Source organism: Gopherus evgoodei, chromosome 8, assembly GCF_007399415.2.
Source record: "Gopherus evgoodei ecotype Sinaloan lineage chromosome 8, rGopEvg1_v1.p, whole genome shotgun sequence".
Taxonomy (NCBI): Eukaryota; Metazoa; Chordata; order Testudines; family Testudinidae; genus Gopherus; species Gopherus evgoodei.
In genome coordinates this window covers 3,630,450-3,643,254 of record NC_044329.1, presented here as the reverse complement: position 1 = coordinate 3,643,254, position 12,805 = coordinate 3,630,450, and the positions used below count along the sequence as shown (strand labels likewise).

The following is a 12,805-nucleotide window of genomic DNA, read 5'->3' as shown; positions in this document are numbered from 1 at the left end:
GTTTGTTGGGCGGGAGGGTGTTATGGTTTGGTTTTTTTGTTAGCCAGCATTCCAAGAGTGTTGGCATTTTGTTCGTGCATTTAAAAACAGCTAACGTAGACTTGAGTAAGAGAATTCTCCTGCATTGTACGTCCTTCTGAGTCTCCACTCTCACAAGTGGGCATTCCTTTTTTGGAAATTACATCCTCGTACTGCCATTTAGGAACTGTCCAGCCTCCATCAGCAAACACAATGACATGATGTTTCCGAGCATTTGAAAATGGCAAATGTGGAGGCTAGGGTACAAAGAAAGAGCCAGATCCTGCAACACTTATACACAAACATATTCCCTATTCATGCAAGTACTCCTATTGGCTTCAGTGAGACTACTCATACAGAGCCTGATCTAAACCCAGTTGACATCTGTGGAGTCTATCCATTGACTTCAGTGGACTTTGGATCTGGCCCAGGTGGGGTAGTCACGTGAGTACAGGTATGACGGACCTGGCCCTAATTTGCAATTAAGGCAAAATTACACATTGTCCTATTAATGGTACTGGTAGAATAGTCTGGGTCTCACACTAGAATGGTAGGCAGATGTAAGACACCTGGGAGAAACGCCATATGTAGATGGAAGAGGTGGTTAAGGGACAAATTTAAATGCCCAGAGGTGGTTAAGAGACAAATTTATATGCCCAGAGGTGGTTAAAGGACAAATTGGAATGCCCGCTCCAATGGGTTTTGGTCTAGATCCATGACCTAACAATTCAGCCACCGTTTGAAAGCAGGGTGCTTTCCCCTGCTAAATAGCTGCTTAATTGATCAGCATAAACTCAAAGCAACAAAAGACATGGCTGTGTGAAAATTTTAGACTAAGGCAAAGCCAAGAATAGGATATGCTGAAGGTTTTCATCTTTTCCTCTATCCCTTCCCAAATATTTTCACATACAGATCTGCAGCACAAATTACAGTAATAAGCATAATGACATAAACATAGATGGTGTTTTAGAGAATGTATGAAAGACACAGTGGTTCCTGTCCTGAATACCTTTGCTGTTATTAGCTTTCTGACAAATGTGTCTCAGCCAAACTAGGGCAGTCAATGTCCTTTATGCTAATGGAATAGTTATATCCAACAGGGAACAGTCAGAACTTCAGATGCCAGAATGTCAGGGCATAGCTTCTAGACGGGAACAGTAGTTCTAGGTCCTTTTCTTTTCAATGTTACCACCGCTTGCTTCTTCCCTTCCTACACACGCAAATTCACACAACACAACTTCTCAAGCTTGTGTTCTGCAGATGTGCCATTATTCTCGAGTGGACATCCACCCGTCATGTAGGTATTAAAGATACAGTGTCTGACTCCTGTCACACTGTAACTCTGAAATAAAGCAGCTCAGTGTCTTGGTCCTCGGTGTTACAGCAAGTGCTTTTGTGACTTAAGACTTCTTGTGGTGATATGTTTAGTAAATGTCCCTGGACACCATAGGTGGTAATGCTATGTATATTTTAATGTCTCTTTTCTGCTTCCACCATTGTGTAGAAACAATCTAGTTACTTGAATCACTTGCATTATTTAGATTTGTTCTGTAGAGGCAAACACCAAGACATTGCCAGCAGATCGAGGGACATGATCATTCCCCTCTATTCGACATTGGTGAGGCCTCGTCTGGAGTACTGTGTCCAGTTTTGGGCCCCACACTACACATGTGGAAAAATTGGAAAGAGTCCAGCGGACAGCAACAAAAATTATTAGGGGACTGGAGCACATGACTTATGAGGAGAGGCTATGGGAACTGGGATTGTTTAGTCTGCAGAAGAGAAGAATGAGGGGGGATTTGATAGCTGCTTTCAACTACCTGAAAGGGGGTTCCAAAGAGGATGAAGCTAGGCTGTTCTCAGTGGTGGCAGATGACAGAACAAGGAGTAATGGTCTCAAGTTGCAGTGGGGGAGGTTTAGTTTGGATATTAGGAAAAAAATTTTCACTAGGAGGGTGGTGAAGCACTGGAATGGCTTACCTGGCGGGGAGTGGAATCTCCTTCCTTAGAGGTTTTTAAGGTCAGGCTTGACAAAGCCCTGGCTGGGATGATTTAGTTGGGGATTGGTCCTGCTTTGAGCAGGAGGTTGGACTAGATACCTCCTGAGGTCTCTTCCAACCCTGATATTCTATGATTCTATGATCGATAAACTGTGACAAGTTAGGAACTAGCAAACCAGATATTGCTCTGCTCTTTCATAGATAAAATGGGCCACATCCCAAAGTGGTGTAAATTATCATAGTTCACTTACATCAGCTGCAGATCTGGCCTATAATATCTACTCTGTTGTTCATTATAAAGACTATTCCTGTGTTCCCTTTGCCGATCTCTGGGGGCTTGATCCTATGCTCACTGAAATCAATGGCAAAGGTTGCATTGACTTGAATGGGACAACTTTCAGCTTTCCACATTTTCACATGAAAATCAGCTTAACTTGTGAGCACTAGGGTTGCCAGTGCTAGAGAAGAAGTGGTAGGAACAGGTTCACAGGAATCAAGTAGAGTTTGTAAAGCTTATTAATGACAAGGAAAATACATCTTTCTAAATACACTGATCTAACTGCAATGTTTCAATCAACTAAAAATGCTCAGGTCCATTCATTTAAAATTATTGAATAAATGCTTTAATATTCTCAACATCATAAATTCTTGAAGACATTTGTATCAAAGCAAAAGTCAGGTGTGAAAATCAGTAAATCTGGAATCAGTAAGAGACAACACATTGAAAGAAACTAGTTTTTTGTTTTCCAAACTCAGACTGTATCTAGTTTTATTAGGCAGGAAATTCAAATGATCAATGATGAATAGCTTAAGCTGTCTTTTTGTTCTTGAAGAAATACTTCTTCATCTGCTTTGAATATATATATTTTAAATCACAGGAGACTATTTTCAGTGCACTTTATCGGAGAGTTGGCCTCATAACTATTTATTGGACAAAATAATGTCCGAGGGGAGAATGCTAAAGTTTCTCTTGTATTTGCTTTCACATAGTGCTACATTCCAGCCAAAAAGGGTAACATTTAGGTAACACATATATAGGCGTACGTACTGTCCAGGCTGAAATATGTTACCTTAACCGTGTTCAAATAAATAAAAGGTTCAACCAGCATTAGATTAATATTGATTAAAGGTCATGGGGATTAATAAAGAAACTTACCATGCATTTACCAAATACTGAAATCAAGAATAAAAGCATTGCAGATGCATATTACATTCCTTTAGTTCCCTTATCCTTTATAACATAATCTGTTCCAAGATAGAAGAACTTTCTCCTTGATAAAATTTGCACTGAATATTCCTCCCGTGTAGGCACACTCCTTAGTTTCTCTCTGACATTGGCACTTTAGACAAGAACACCAAGAATAGCTTCAAAAGAACTCAGTGACAACATTGCTATTGTTGAACTGCAGAGAAGTTGTCGAAGGAGCCCAAGCTGGAAATAACCTGAGGTCAGGATAAGTTGAAGTTTTTACAACTGTTCTTTTCAGTTCCAATGTTCCTCTTATGGTTCATAGGAGGCTTCTAACTATTCAGCAAGGCTGTTGAACCTGAAGAACACCACACAATGATAATGGTCTGTGTTCACAGGTGTTCAAGCCTTTCAGTGTCTCACTGTGTTTCTTAAAGGGGTAAACTAGGTAACTGGCCTCCTCATTCCCTCGCTTGCAGAGTCAACAAAATTGAGATCCTTGGATGTTCCATTACTCAGCTAACCTTACTCAAACGGTACCTAGATGTGTTAAAATTTAACTCCTCCATATGTGCCATGCGCCTGTAAAGACAGATTAAGGACCAAATCCTGAAGTCCTGATGTTTGCTCAGACAAACTCCAACTGACACTCAGAAATTTTGCCTGAGTAAGCACTGAATACAAACCTAGGGTCCAGTCATGCCATGAGATCCATGCATGGAGAGGACCCTGAGCCACTTTTGCAACGGCGTTCCTTGATGCTACAGGGACTTCTCACAGGAGGAAGTGGGCTGCAGGAAGAAGGTGCATCCTCTCCCCTCTACCCCATGGAGCTCACAGCACAAAGGTAATATAGTCAGGCCAGCTTTCCTATCATTGGCACCCCTTTCTGCAGTGAGGATCCTCCTTTAACGGTGTGCCCTAGGTGCTGCAGAAGTCCTGAGACAGTGCACTGCATGGGCCTGCTGAGAGCACAGATCTCCTGGCCTCCTGCTGCTGATACCCTGACATCAGTGGGGACCTCAGGGCATCACTGGCTTTGTGATTGGGAAAGTGATGAGGAAGCAGATCCTGCCTTCCAGTACAATGACTGGAATGGCTCACAGCGATCTCTCCTTTCTCTCCTTCCCATAGGTTTTCCCATGGAGGCACAGTCTGCCCATGGCTAAGGACTTTAGGATCTGGGCCTCAGTAGTTTGAACAGAAGTAGTAAGAATTGTCCCTCAATGGCCATCTTTTTCCTTCACCCCTAAGGCTGGAGCTGACAACAGCAAGAAAACAGCTGCCTTAAGCCAGAATGTTAAAACAAAATCCATGGCCCAAGAGACTTTCCCATAGAAAGGGCAGTCTGGTATAACTTACTGATATGTAAATCGCATTGTTTTATTTGCACTATCTGTTTTATTGGTGCCAGATAAGAAAATTGATTTGTCTGATTTGTAAAAAAATTCTGTATAATCAGGCCCATGAGATTTTTGGCATTTTTCCCTTTAAAGAGAATTAATACAGACTGTTATTAATTAACAATTAATTCATTATTCGGTACCAAGGTAATCATCCTGAATTTTGGCTTGTTTAATGATTTTGTGGCCTTTCAAAATATTTCATTTTATGTTTTTATTAAAAATAAACACAATTTTCAAGAGTGCTAATAATTTTCTTACACAAGTCTTAAAAAGATGGTGACACAGCAAAGGGAACAAAGCAGAGTTGAAGCAATATTGGTTATGGCAAAACAACGGCTAGTCTGCAAAAGAAAGAAAGGAAGATTTATGACTTTTTTCCACTACCTTGGCTGAACCTAACCATTTTATATTGGTGAGCCATAGAATGGAACTTCTATTGATTTCAGATTTGATGGGATTACACGGGGAGCAATCACTATTACTGTGTTCACCCATTTAAGAACATAGATTAAGGATGAATAAGGCTTTTAAAGTAGCTCTGAATTAAAAGAAGCAGGCACAGATCATTACTGACTATATTGTATTGGATTTACTTCCCTTGGATCTGTTGGCACTGCTGTTAACTTTCTAAAGAGTCTCGCATATTGACCTGCTGGGACCGACAGAGGAGAACCTAGTTACATGGTATTTTAATGAGTGAGTTGCTGAATGCACCCTGATCGATCATAGTGACCACAGAAGCTTTTTGGAAATCACCCCCGTGCTCATTTTCCTCTGACTATCTGAAAAAAAAATAATTTCAGATTACATGAAACTACAGGGAGTTTTTTAAAGAGAAGTTCAAACAAGCTTAAAGTAATTAAGAATCTCTTCATAGAACAATTTGACTCCTATTTTATTGTAAAGCAGGGATGTACAATACTAAAAATGCTCCATGGATTTCGGGTTATTAATAGAAGAGCAAATGGAACAAGAAAGAAATGTTGACCACGAAAAAGAAAAGGGTGGAAAATAACTTCGAAATGCACCCTGGTTATTTTAATCTGGGCTGTGACCTTGTTTCTCTTTGTACACGTGCAGTTTGCCCCTACCAATTGACCTGTAGTCACAACTTTGAGTTCTCATAGCCAAGATTTTCAAAACTGGTCCAAAGTTAGGCTCTTAACTCTGTATTTAGCCTCACTGCAAATAATTGGTCTCATCTTCAAAAGTGCTGAGCACCCCGCTGCTCCCACTGGCTTTTCAAAACGAGGCTACTTTTTAAGATATCTAAGGGCTGGTCTACGCTAGAATCACCGAAGCAGTGCAGCTGCAGCACAGTTACTGCAGACACTCTATGCTGATGGGAGAGAGCTCTCACGTCGGCATGATGAATCCACCTGTGAGAGGCAGTAGGTATGTCAGCAGCAGATGCTCTCCCACTGACCTAGCGCTGTCCGCACTGGCGCTTAGGTCGGTGTAAGTTATGTCACTCGGGTGTGCCTTTTTCAAACCACTGAGCAACATAAGTTACACCAATGTAAGTGCTAGTGTGTACAGGCCCAAGTGTAGATGTAGAGGTCCAACTTTAGTCATTCATTTTTGAAAATCTTGGCCTTGTCTGCTGGTGAGCTGATTGCCAGTAAGCAGTGTCAGCAGAATAATCCACCAGTTGCCTACCAGTGCAATATCTTCAGTTGTCCATCTTTGCACATGCAAATTAATAAAGGTGGAAATCTGGTTTCACCATTTTTGTATGGAGGAAGAAATGCATGAGCATTGACTCTCACCCAATAAAGGTGAAATATCAGGGATAGAGCCTTCTTTTATAGTCTATGAGGGTACAATATAAGATGACACACAGCATGGTGCTGAGCAAAAAAGAAGCAGCCCCATTGGGTGCAGGAGACAGGATTCATGTCATAGTGGGCAGGTCAACTGCCAGAGCCTCAGCATGTTAGGTGGTTTGCTGCTTCCACTTCTGAAGTGTAAGAGCAAATTCTGGGTCCACCGCCTACCTCCATCGGTGGGATAAAGGGCCCTCTCTTTGATTCCACCTGCAACAGATGAAGCTATTCAGAAAGGATAGAAACTGACAGTGGCACTCAATTCTTGAACAGGATTGATGGGATCTGGAAGCCCAATTTAAACTCAAGCAGCTGCCTCTTTAAAGTGTGCTGTTGAGATTATTCTCACCCCAGCTTGTTTTGCCTGTAGGGGAGTGAAGAGTAGAGAGAAAACCAGTGCAGCGGCAGATGTAACGAGGTAGCCAACAGAGCTGGTATTAGGAAGTCGGCCCTTGATACAGTGTGGGAATAAGGTCAATCACCCCATAGAATACAGCAGGGGTCAGCAACCTTTCAGAAGTGGTGTGCTGAGTCTTCATTTATTCACTCTAATTTAAGGTCTCGCGTGCCAGTAATACAGTTTAACGTTTTTAGAAGGTCTCTTTCTATAAGTGTATAATAGATAACTAAACTATTGTTGTATATAAAGTAAACAAGGTTTTAAAAATGTTTAAGAAGCTTCATTTAAAATTAAATTAAAATGCAGGGGCTCCCCCAGACCAGTGTCCCAGGACCCAGGCAGCGTGAGTGCCACTGAAAATCAGCTCATGTGCTGCCTTCGGCACCCGTGCCATAGGTAGCCTACCCCTGGAATACCATCTCAAATGGAAGAAAAAATACCTGAAGTTGAACAGCAATCATTCCCTTAACATCAAAGTCTTTCTTCTTGCTAATGCAGTAGCTCAACATATGTGAAATATTTTGCCAGGTTTTACCCTCACGAACTTATACCAGTTCAGAGAAAAAATAACTCCTGGGTGGATCTTCACGGTCATTCAAAACACTTTAGATAGATCCTGTCACATGCTGTATAAGCACCTGATTGATTGTGTGGAATTAAGTTATTGGACAGAGAACCAGCTAATGGAAACACATTGATGAAGTCATTTTTGAGGGATATTAAATGGAATTTAAAATAAAGCTGAAATGGGTTTATAGATTTTTCACTCAAACTGTTTATGAACATTTATCGCTGGTAAATTACACAGTGTCGAAAGAAAGAATTGGTAGGCATGGATTTTAATAGATGTCTTTCTGAAATAATAATAATACAATAATTTATTATCTAGGGACATACAGTACGTGCGGATACAAATTATATGATTTTTGTCTGCTTAACTGTATCTGGCTGTTTGTAGACAAATGAGGTTGTGCTATGTTAAATAGTCTTATAAGGTGAAAAAATACTTCCAATACTTTAAAATGAAACAGCATTTGATATTATAAATCTTTCACAGTAGATGTGAGCTGTTTTAATAACATCAGCCAGGAGACAAAAACAATTTCATAGTAAATTTCACTTAACTTTGCTTTTGCTTTACGTTCAATAAAAGTGAAGGGAGACTGAGATACCTCTAACTGGGGAGAGAGGTGATGGATGCATGTGAAAATTTTCAGATTGTACATTTGCCACGTTTGCCAAAAATCTGCTTTCCTCAACTTAAACAAAATGAAAACAAGAACTGAGAGGTTTGCAAAGCTGATGTTATTGAATTCTAGCAACAGAATTCCAAAGCCGCTAACAGGCCAGAGTTTTACAGGAATACCAGTCTGATTAAATGTATCAGCGGAAACAAGGAGGAGTCCTTGTGGTTAAATGTATCAAAAGTTGCAGTGTTATTAGGATATCTTGCAGGAGGGAGTAATGGAGAATGATACTCTCACAATAAGAAGGCACAAAATGTATGGAATAGAAGTATGTGTGATAAGTGTTTTGTTTTGTTTTTTTCTTTTCAGTTTGTAACCATAACTGAGATTAAGGAACACAAGCAAAGGGAAACAAACTGGTTGTGTCTGGGCATAAACTTCTGATTACTACCCACCTTTTGCCCAGTTGTTCTGGGCCCTCTCTATTCCCACGTTACTCACTTTTCAGTATAACCTGTCCATGGCCCAGTCAGGAGTAGCAGGCTCTGCCAGATTTCTAGGGAGAGTGCATGTCTCATAGGACTGGTTATGAGATACAGGATTTTCCACATTTAGTGAGAGTCATCTGTTCCCAACTCGCTCGGGTCAGGAGTTAACTCCAATTTGTAACCATGTGAGACCAGGCCAGTGGCCTATGTGACATGGGTTGATTTGCTCATTCCAGTTCCCACTATATAAGTGTCTGTATCACTTCTGAGGAAAAGTGGGGCTTAAGGTATCACAGCAATGAATATCAGAGAAAGAAGACAGGGAGATGGCTGGTTTTCCGAAAGGACGTCTGGCTCAATTATGATAGACGTTCTTAGTCTGAGCCTTGCCAAAGTCTTCTTGGATTAGAAACTTCAGTGGTTGTTTTTCAAAAATTGCGTCCCCCTCCCAAATTAAATAACAAATTCCTGGTAAACTCCAGGCCATTATAAAAGTCCACAATTTAGCCACCATGCCCAAGTCATCACTGGCCATTGATAGGTCTTCATGACTTTGACTAATGTAGTTTACTTATTATAAAAAAAACCCAAAACTGATGAAAATGATAACTGTAAACAACAGTCACAATGTGAGCATAAACACAATAATACAAGTGGAAAATGACCAAGAATATTTATATGCACCACTATCAAGCCCCCAAATATACTCACTCACTCCCCACCCCTAAAATCTTCATTTTATTATTCAGTTATGTGCAGGCTTCTCTTTTTGCTAAGTTTCATTGCAAAGTTAATAACTTGTACCATTGTGTAGGGTAAACTGAAACGTACATTAGTTGGAAACAGTTTGGAGAGGACAAATCAGATAATAGTAACCTTCAGGGTTCACAAGTTACAGATACTTTTGACAACTTCTAGCAATAAAGATCAATTTTAATTCTCAATGCTTCAAACTTTAGACTACTCTTTATCATCTCTGAGTTTACAGTGTTTTAAAAAGCAGGAGCCTGGTTTTGTAGTGTTAATAATAGAAAACTTGTTTTAATTCTCACTTTTCCTTAACATAGTGAGTGGGATATACTGATGTAAACCAAATGTAACTCTATTGAAGCCAGTGGAATATTTCCACTATCAGCTGGTTTCAATGCAAGGAGCATCATATTGTTTTTTCTGAGGGGAAAGCAGGGGATAGTAACCTTGAGGTGTTTCTTTGCGTGCTGGTCCTTGTAGTATTCACTGTGGGTGCACATGCACTTCTTTAGCAGCAGTGTCCATTGGTCCCCCCACCTGTACCCTCCTAGTGCTGTGACTGACCGCCCCTTCAGGTCCTTTCTACCACTGGCACAGACCACTCCTGGATCTGTAGCCTTCTAGGTTGCTTGATCTTTAACTTGTGACTATTGCAAATAGTTTTTATTCTCATACGACTCTTTTAGATAATTAGTAGTTTTATATATAGTTAGCAGAGAATGCTCCCACCTGCCTTTTATTGCTCCAGCATTCAGAATAGTCATGCCCAAGATCCCAGGCTTCTAGCCTTGCCTTGTCTGCCCCCAGGTCTTCCCGGTAAGCAGTCCACACTGGAGCTTCCTCCACTGTCCTTGGGGAATCACACATACCATCAGCGTGTGAAACCTGCTGCTCCTTTCCCACTCACACTAGGCAGTCCCAGGAGTTCAGACTCTGCAGACATCTGGTGAAGCTATCCATGGCTCTCCCACTCACTAACAGGTCAACCAGAGCCTCCGGCTGGTGCTCCTACAACACTTACAGAATCCTCCAGCTGGCCCAAGGACTCAACTAAGGGAAACTAAGAAGAGAGTAGAGAGAAACCTCCTTATAAGAAGACAGATATTCTCACTAAGTTCTTGAAGAACAGGGTGCCTTCCTCCCTTCCCTCCTGCCCCAAAGTTGGTGCACCTGGAGCTCATGGGGAACACAGCATGTAGCACATATTTCATGAATTAAAAACCAGCTAACGAATAGATCTCACAAAGTAATCAGAAAGGGATTTGTTTCTAGTCATGGCCCCTAGGAATCTGTTCATGGCACAATGCCATTCAATATCTTTTTTATCATTCATCTGGAAGAAAATATGAAATTATTGCTGGTAACGTTTGCAAGATGCCATTAAAACTGGTGATGAATAGTGATAGGTATACAGGATAGTTATGCAAAGTTCTCTGGATTTTTTGCTAAGCTGAATTCATTTGGACATGTGTGTTAATACAGTCAAATACAAGGTCATGGATCTAGAAACAAAGAATGTAGGTCACACTTACAGGATAGGGGTTTGTATATTGGAAAGCAGTGAGTCTGAAAAGGACTTAGGCCCAGATTTTTAAAGGTTTTTAGGCATTGCAGTGCTCGGCCTTCCAACACCTAACTGATTTAAGAGCCTAAATCTCATTTTCTTAAGGGATTTAGGCACTTGTGGATTTTGGCTTGTAAGTGTGTACATCGCTTTTTAAAATCCCACAATGCCTAAATACCTTTACAAATCAGGGCCTTAAAGACCATGATTGATAACCAGCTGTACATAAACTCCCAATATAATACTGTGGGTAAATGGGCCAATGTGATTCTTGGATATATAAGCTTTACCTCTATAAAGCATTGGTAACACCATTACTGAAATCCGTGTCTAGTGCTGGTGTTTTCACTTCAGAAGGATGTTGGAAACTGGAGAGGGCTCAGAAAAGAGCATGAATGATTTGAGGTCTCGTAAATTGACCTCAGTGAAAGATTTAGTAAACTCAGTCTGTTTAGCTTACCAAAGAGAAGATTAAGAGGTGACTTGATCCCACTCTGTAAGTACGTACAAAGGGAGAAGGTTTCTGATGGTAGAGGGCTTTTAATCTAGCAAACAAAGACATAACATGGAAATGGAAGCTAGATAAAGGCAGACTTAAAATAAAGTGCAAATTTTTAACAGTGAAGGTATTTCTGCATCATTAAGTACTTAAATCAAGATTCTATATCTTCCTAAAAGATATGCTATAGTATAGTTCAACCACAAAATATCGATTTGATGCAGAGATTACTGGATGGAATTTTATGGTCTATATTATACAGGAGGTCATATTAATTTATCGTAATGGTCTTTTCTGGCCTTAATATTTGTAAATCTATGACTCATAGTTGGTACTGGGCATCGGGGATCTGAAAAAGGTAAGTAAATCATTATCATCCCCATTGTACAGATGGGAATGTGAAACAGAGAGAGATCAGATGACTTGTGTAAGGTCACACAACAAAATCAGTGGCAGAACTAGAACTAAATCCCAGGTCTCCTGCTTTCTTGTCCCGTAGCTTATTCACTGGACAGCACCACCTCCTTATTCAGCATGCAAGTCACTGTGAACCTTTTGGATTAACCCAGAATTTTGTTCTCTCCTTTAAGTCCCTCGCAGCAAGAATACATAAATTATTTCATGATATGCATCTGTATTAGCTAATGAAGTGTGCGTCTGTACTAGAGACATTTATGCATAATAAGGGATCAAATTTTCCAAACTGGCTGTCTGAATCTTTCCATCCTCAGAACAGAAGCGATTGCATTGTGCAGAGTGCATCTGGGTTCTGGGGGCAAATAAGGCAGCCAGTTTGAAAAATTCAGCTCAGCATTCTGAACCCAGCTATTTGTGAGGATGGAGTGGGGGCATGTAGGGGGGGCAGATAACCTGTAAATTGTGCCAAGTGTGATTTGAGAGTCACTCCCCTGCTTACAGTTTGTAACATCTACAACTTGTGTTCTGTTTTGTTATTTCAGGAGCAGAAGGCACAGTGTTCCCTAAATCTATAGAAACTCCCAGTGTCAGGGCAGACCCCTTCAAGGAACTAAGGTAAACTTTGGAATATGGTTTAAACATAACTCAGTGGCGCCTTGTTGAAATTCTGCATCCTGAGTGGCGGCATTTCTAGCCCTGCACAAGCAGTCAAGGAATTCCCTTTGGACTGCACTGCGCTGAGGTTACAGGTGCTAACATCACAGAGTGAATGCCATGGAATAGATGAAAGGCCACTGTAAAGCAAATCTCTGACTGAGCCAAAGAAAACATGGGTCACGAAAGCTTCCTTTCTCCTCTGTAACACCCTCTGCTTAGCCACGCTTTAAAAAGGAAAATAGAAATATTTCCTTGGCTGTAGCAACTAAAGGTACTGGAGGCCACATTCAATCAGGGAGAGTGACTGCAGGCAAAAGGATGATGCACTAGTAGAATTTTCTCCCTTACAGAGAAGTGAACCGCTTCTCTGACCTGGTAACTGCGACTAGCTGCACACACATGCC

At 40.8% G+C, this 12,805-nt stretch overlaps 1 protein-coding gene across 7 annotated transcripts in view; it reads left to right on the top strand.

Annotated features, from left to right (window-relative positions):
- The window catches only part of SGCD (sarcoglycan delta), a 517,054-nt gene that overhangs the window by 452,745 nt on the left and 51,504 nt on the right, over positions 1 to 12,805 (top strand). For all 7 annotated transcript variants that reach the window (XM_030572951.1, XM_030572954.1, XM_030572948.1 and 4 more), the window contains one exon: positions 12,287 to 12,359. In XM_030572951.1, the coding sequence (XP_030428811.1) occupies positions 12,287 to 12,359 (73 nt within the window). The remainder of the gene's footprint in view (positions 1 to 12,286; positions 12,360 to 12,805) is intronic.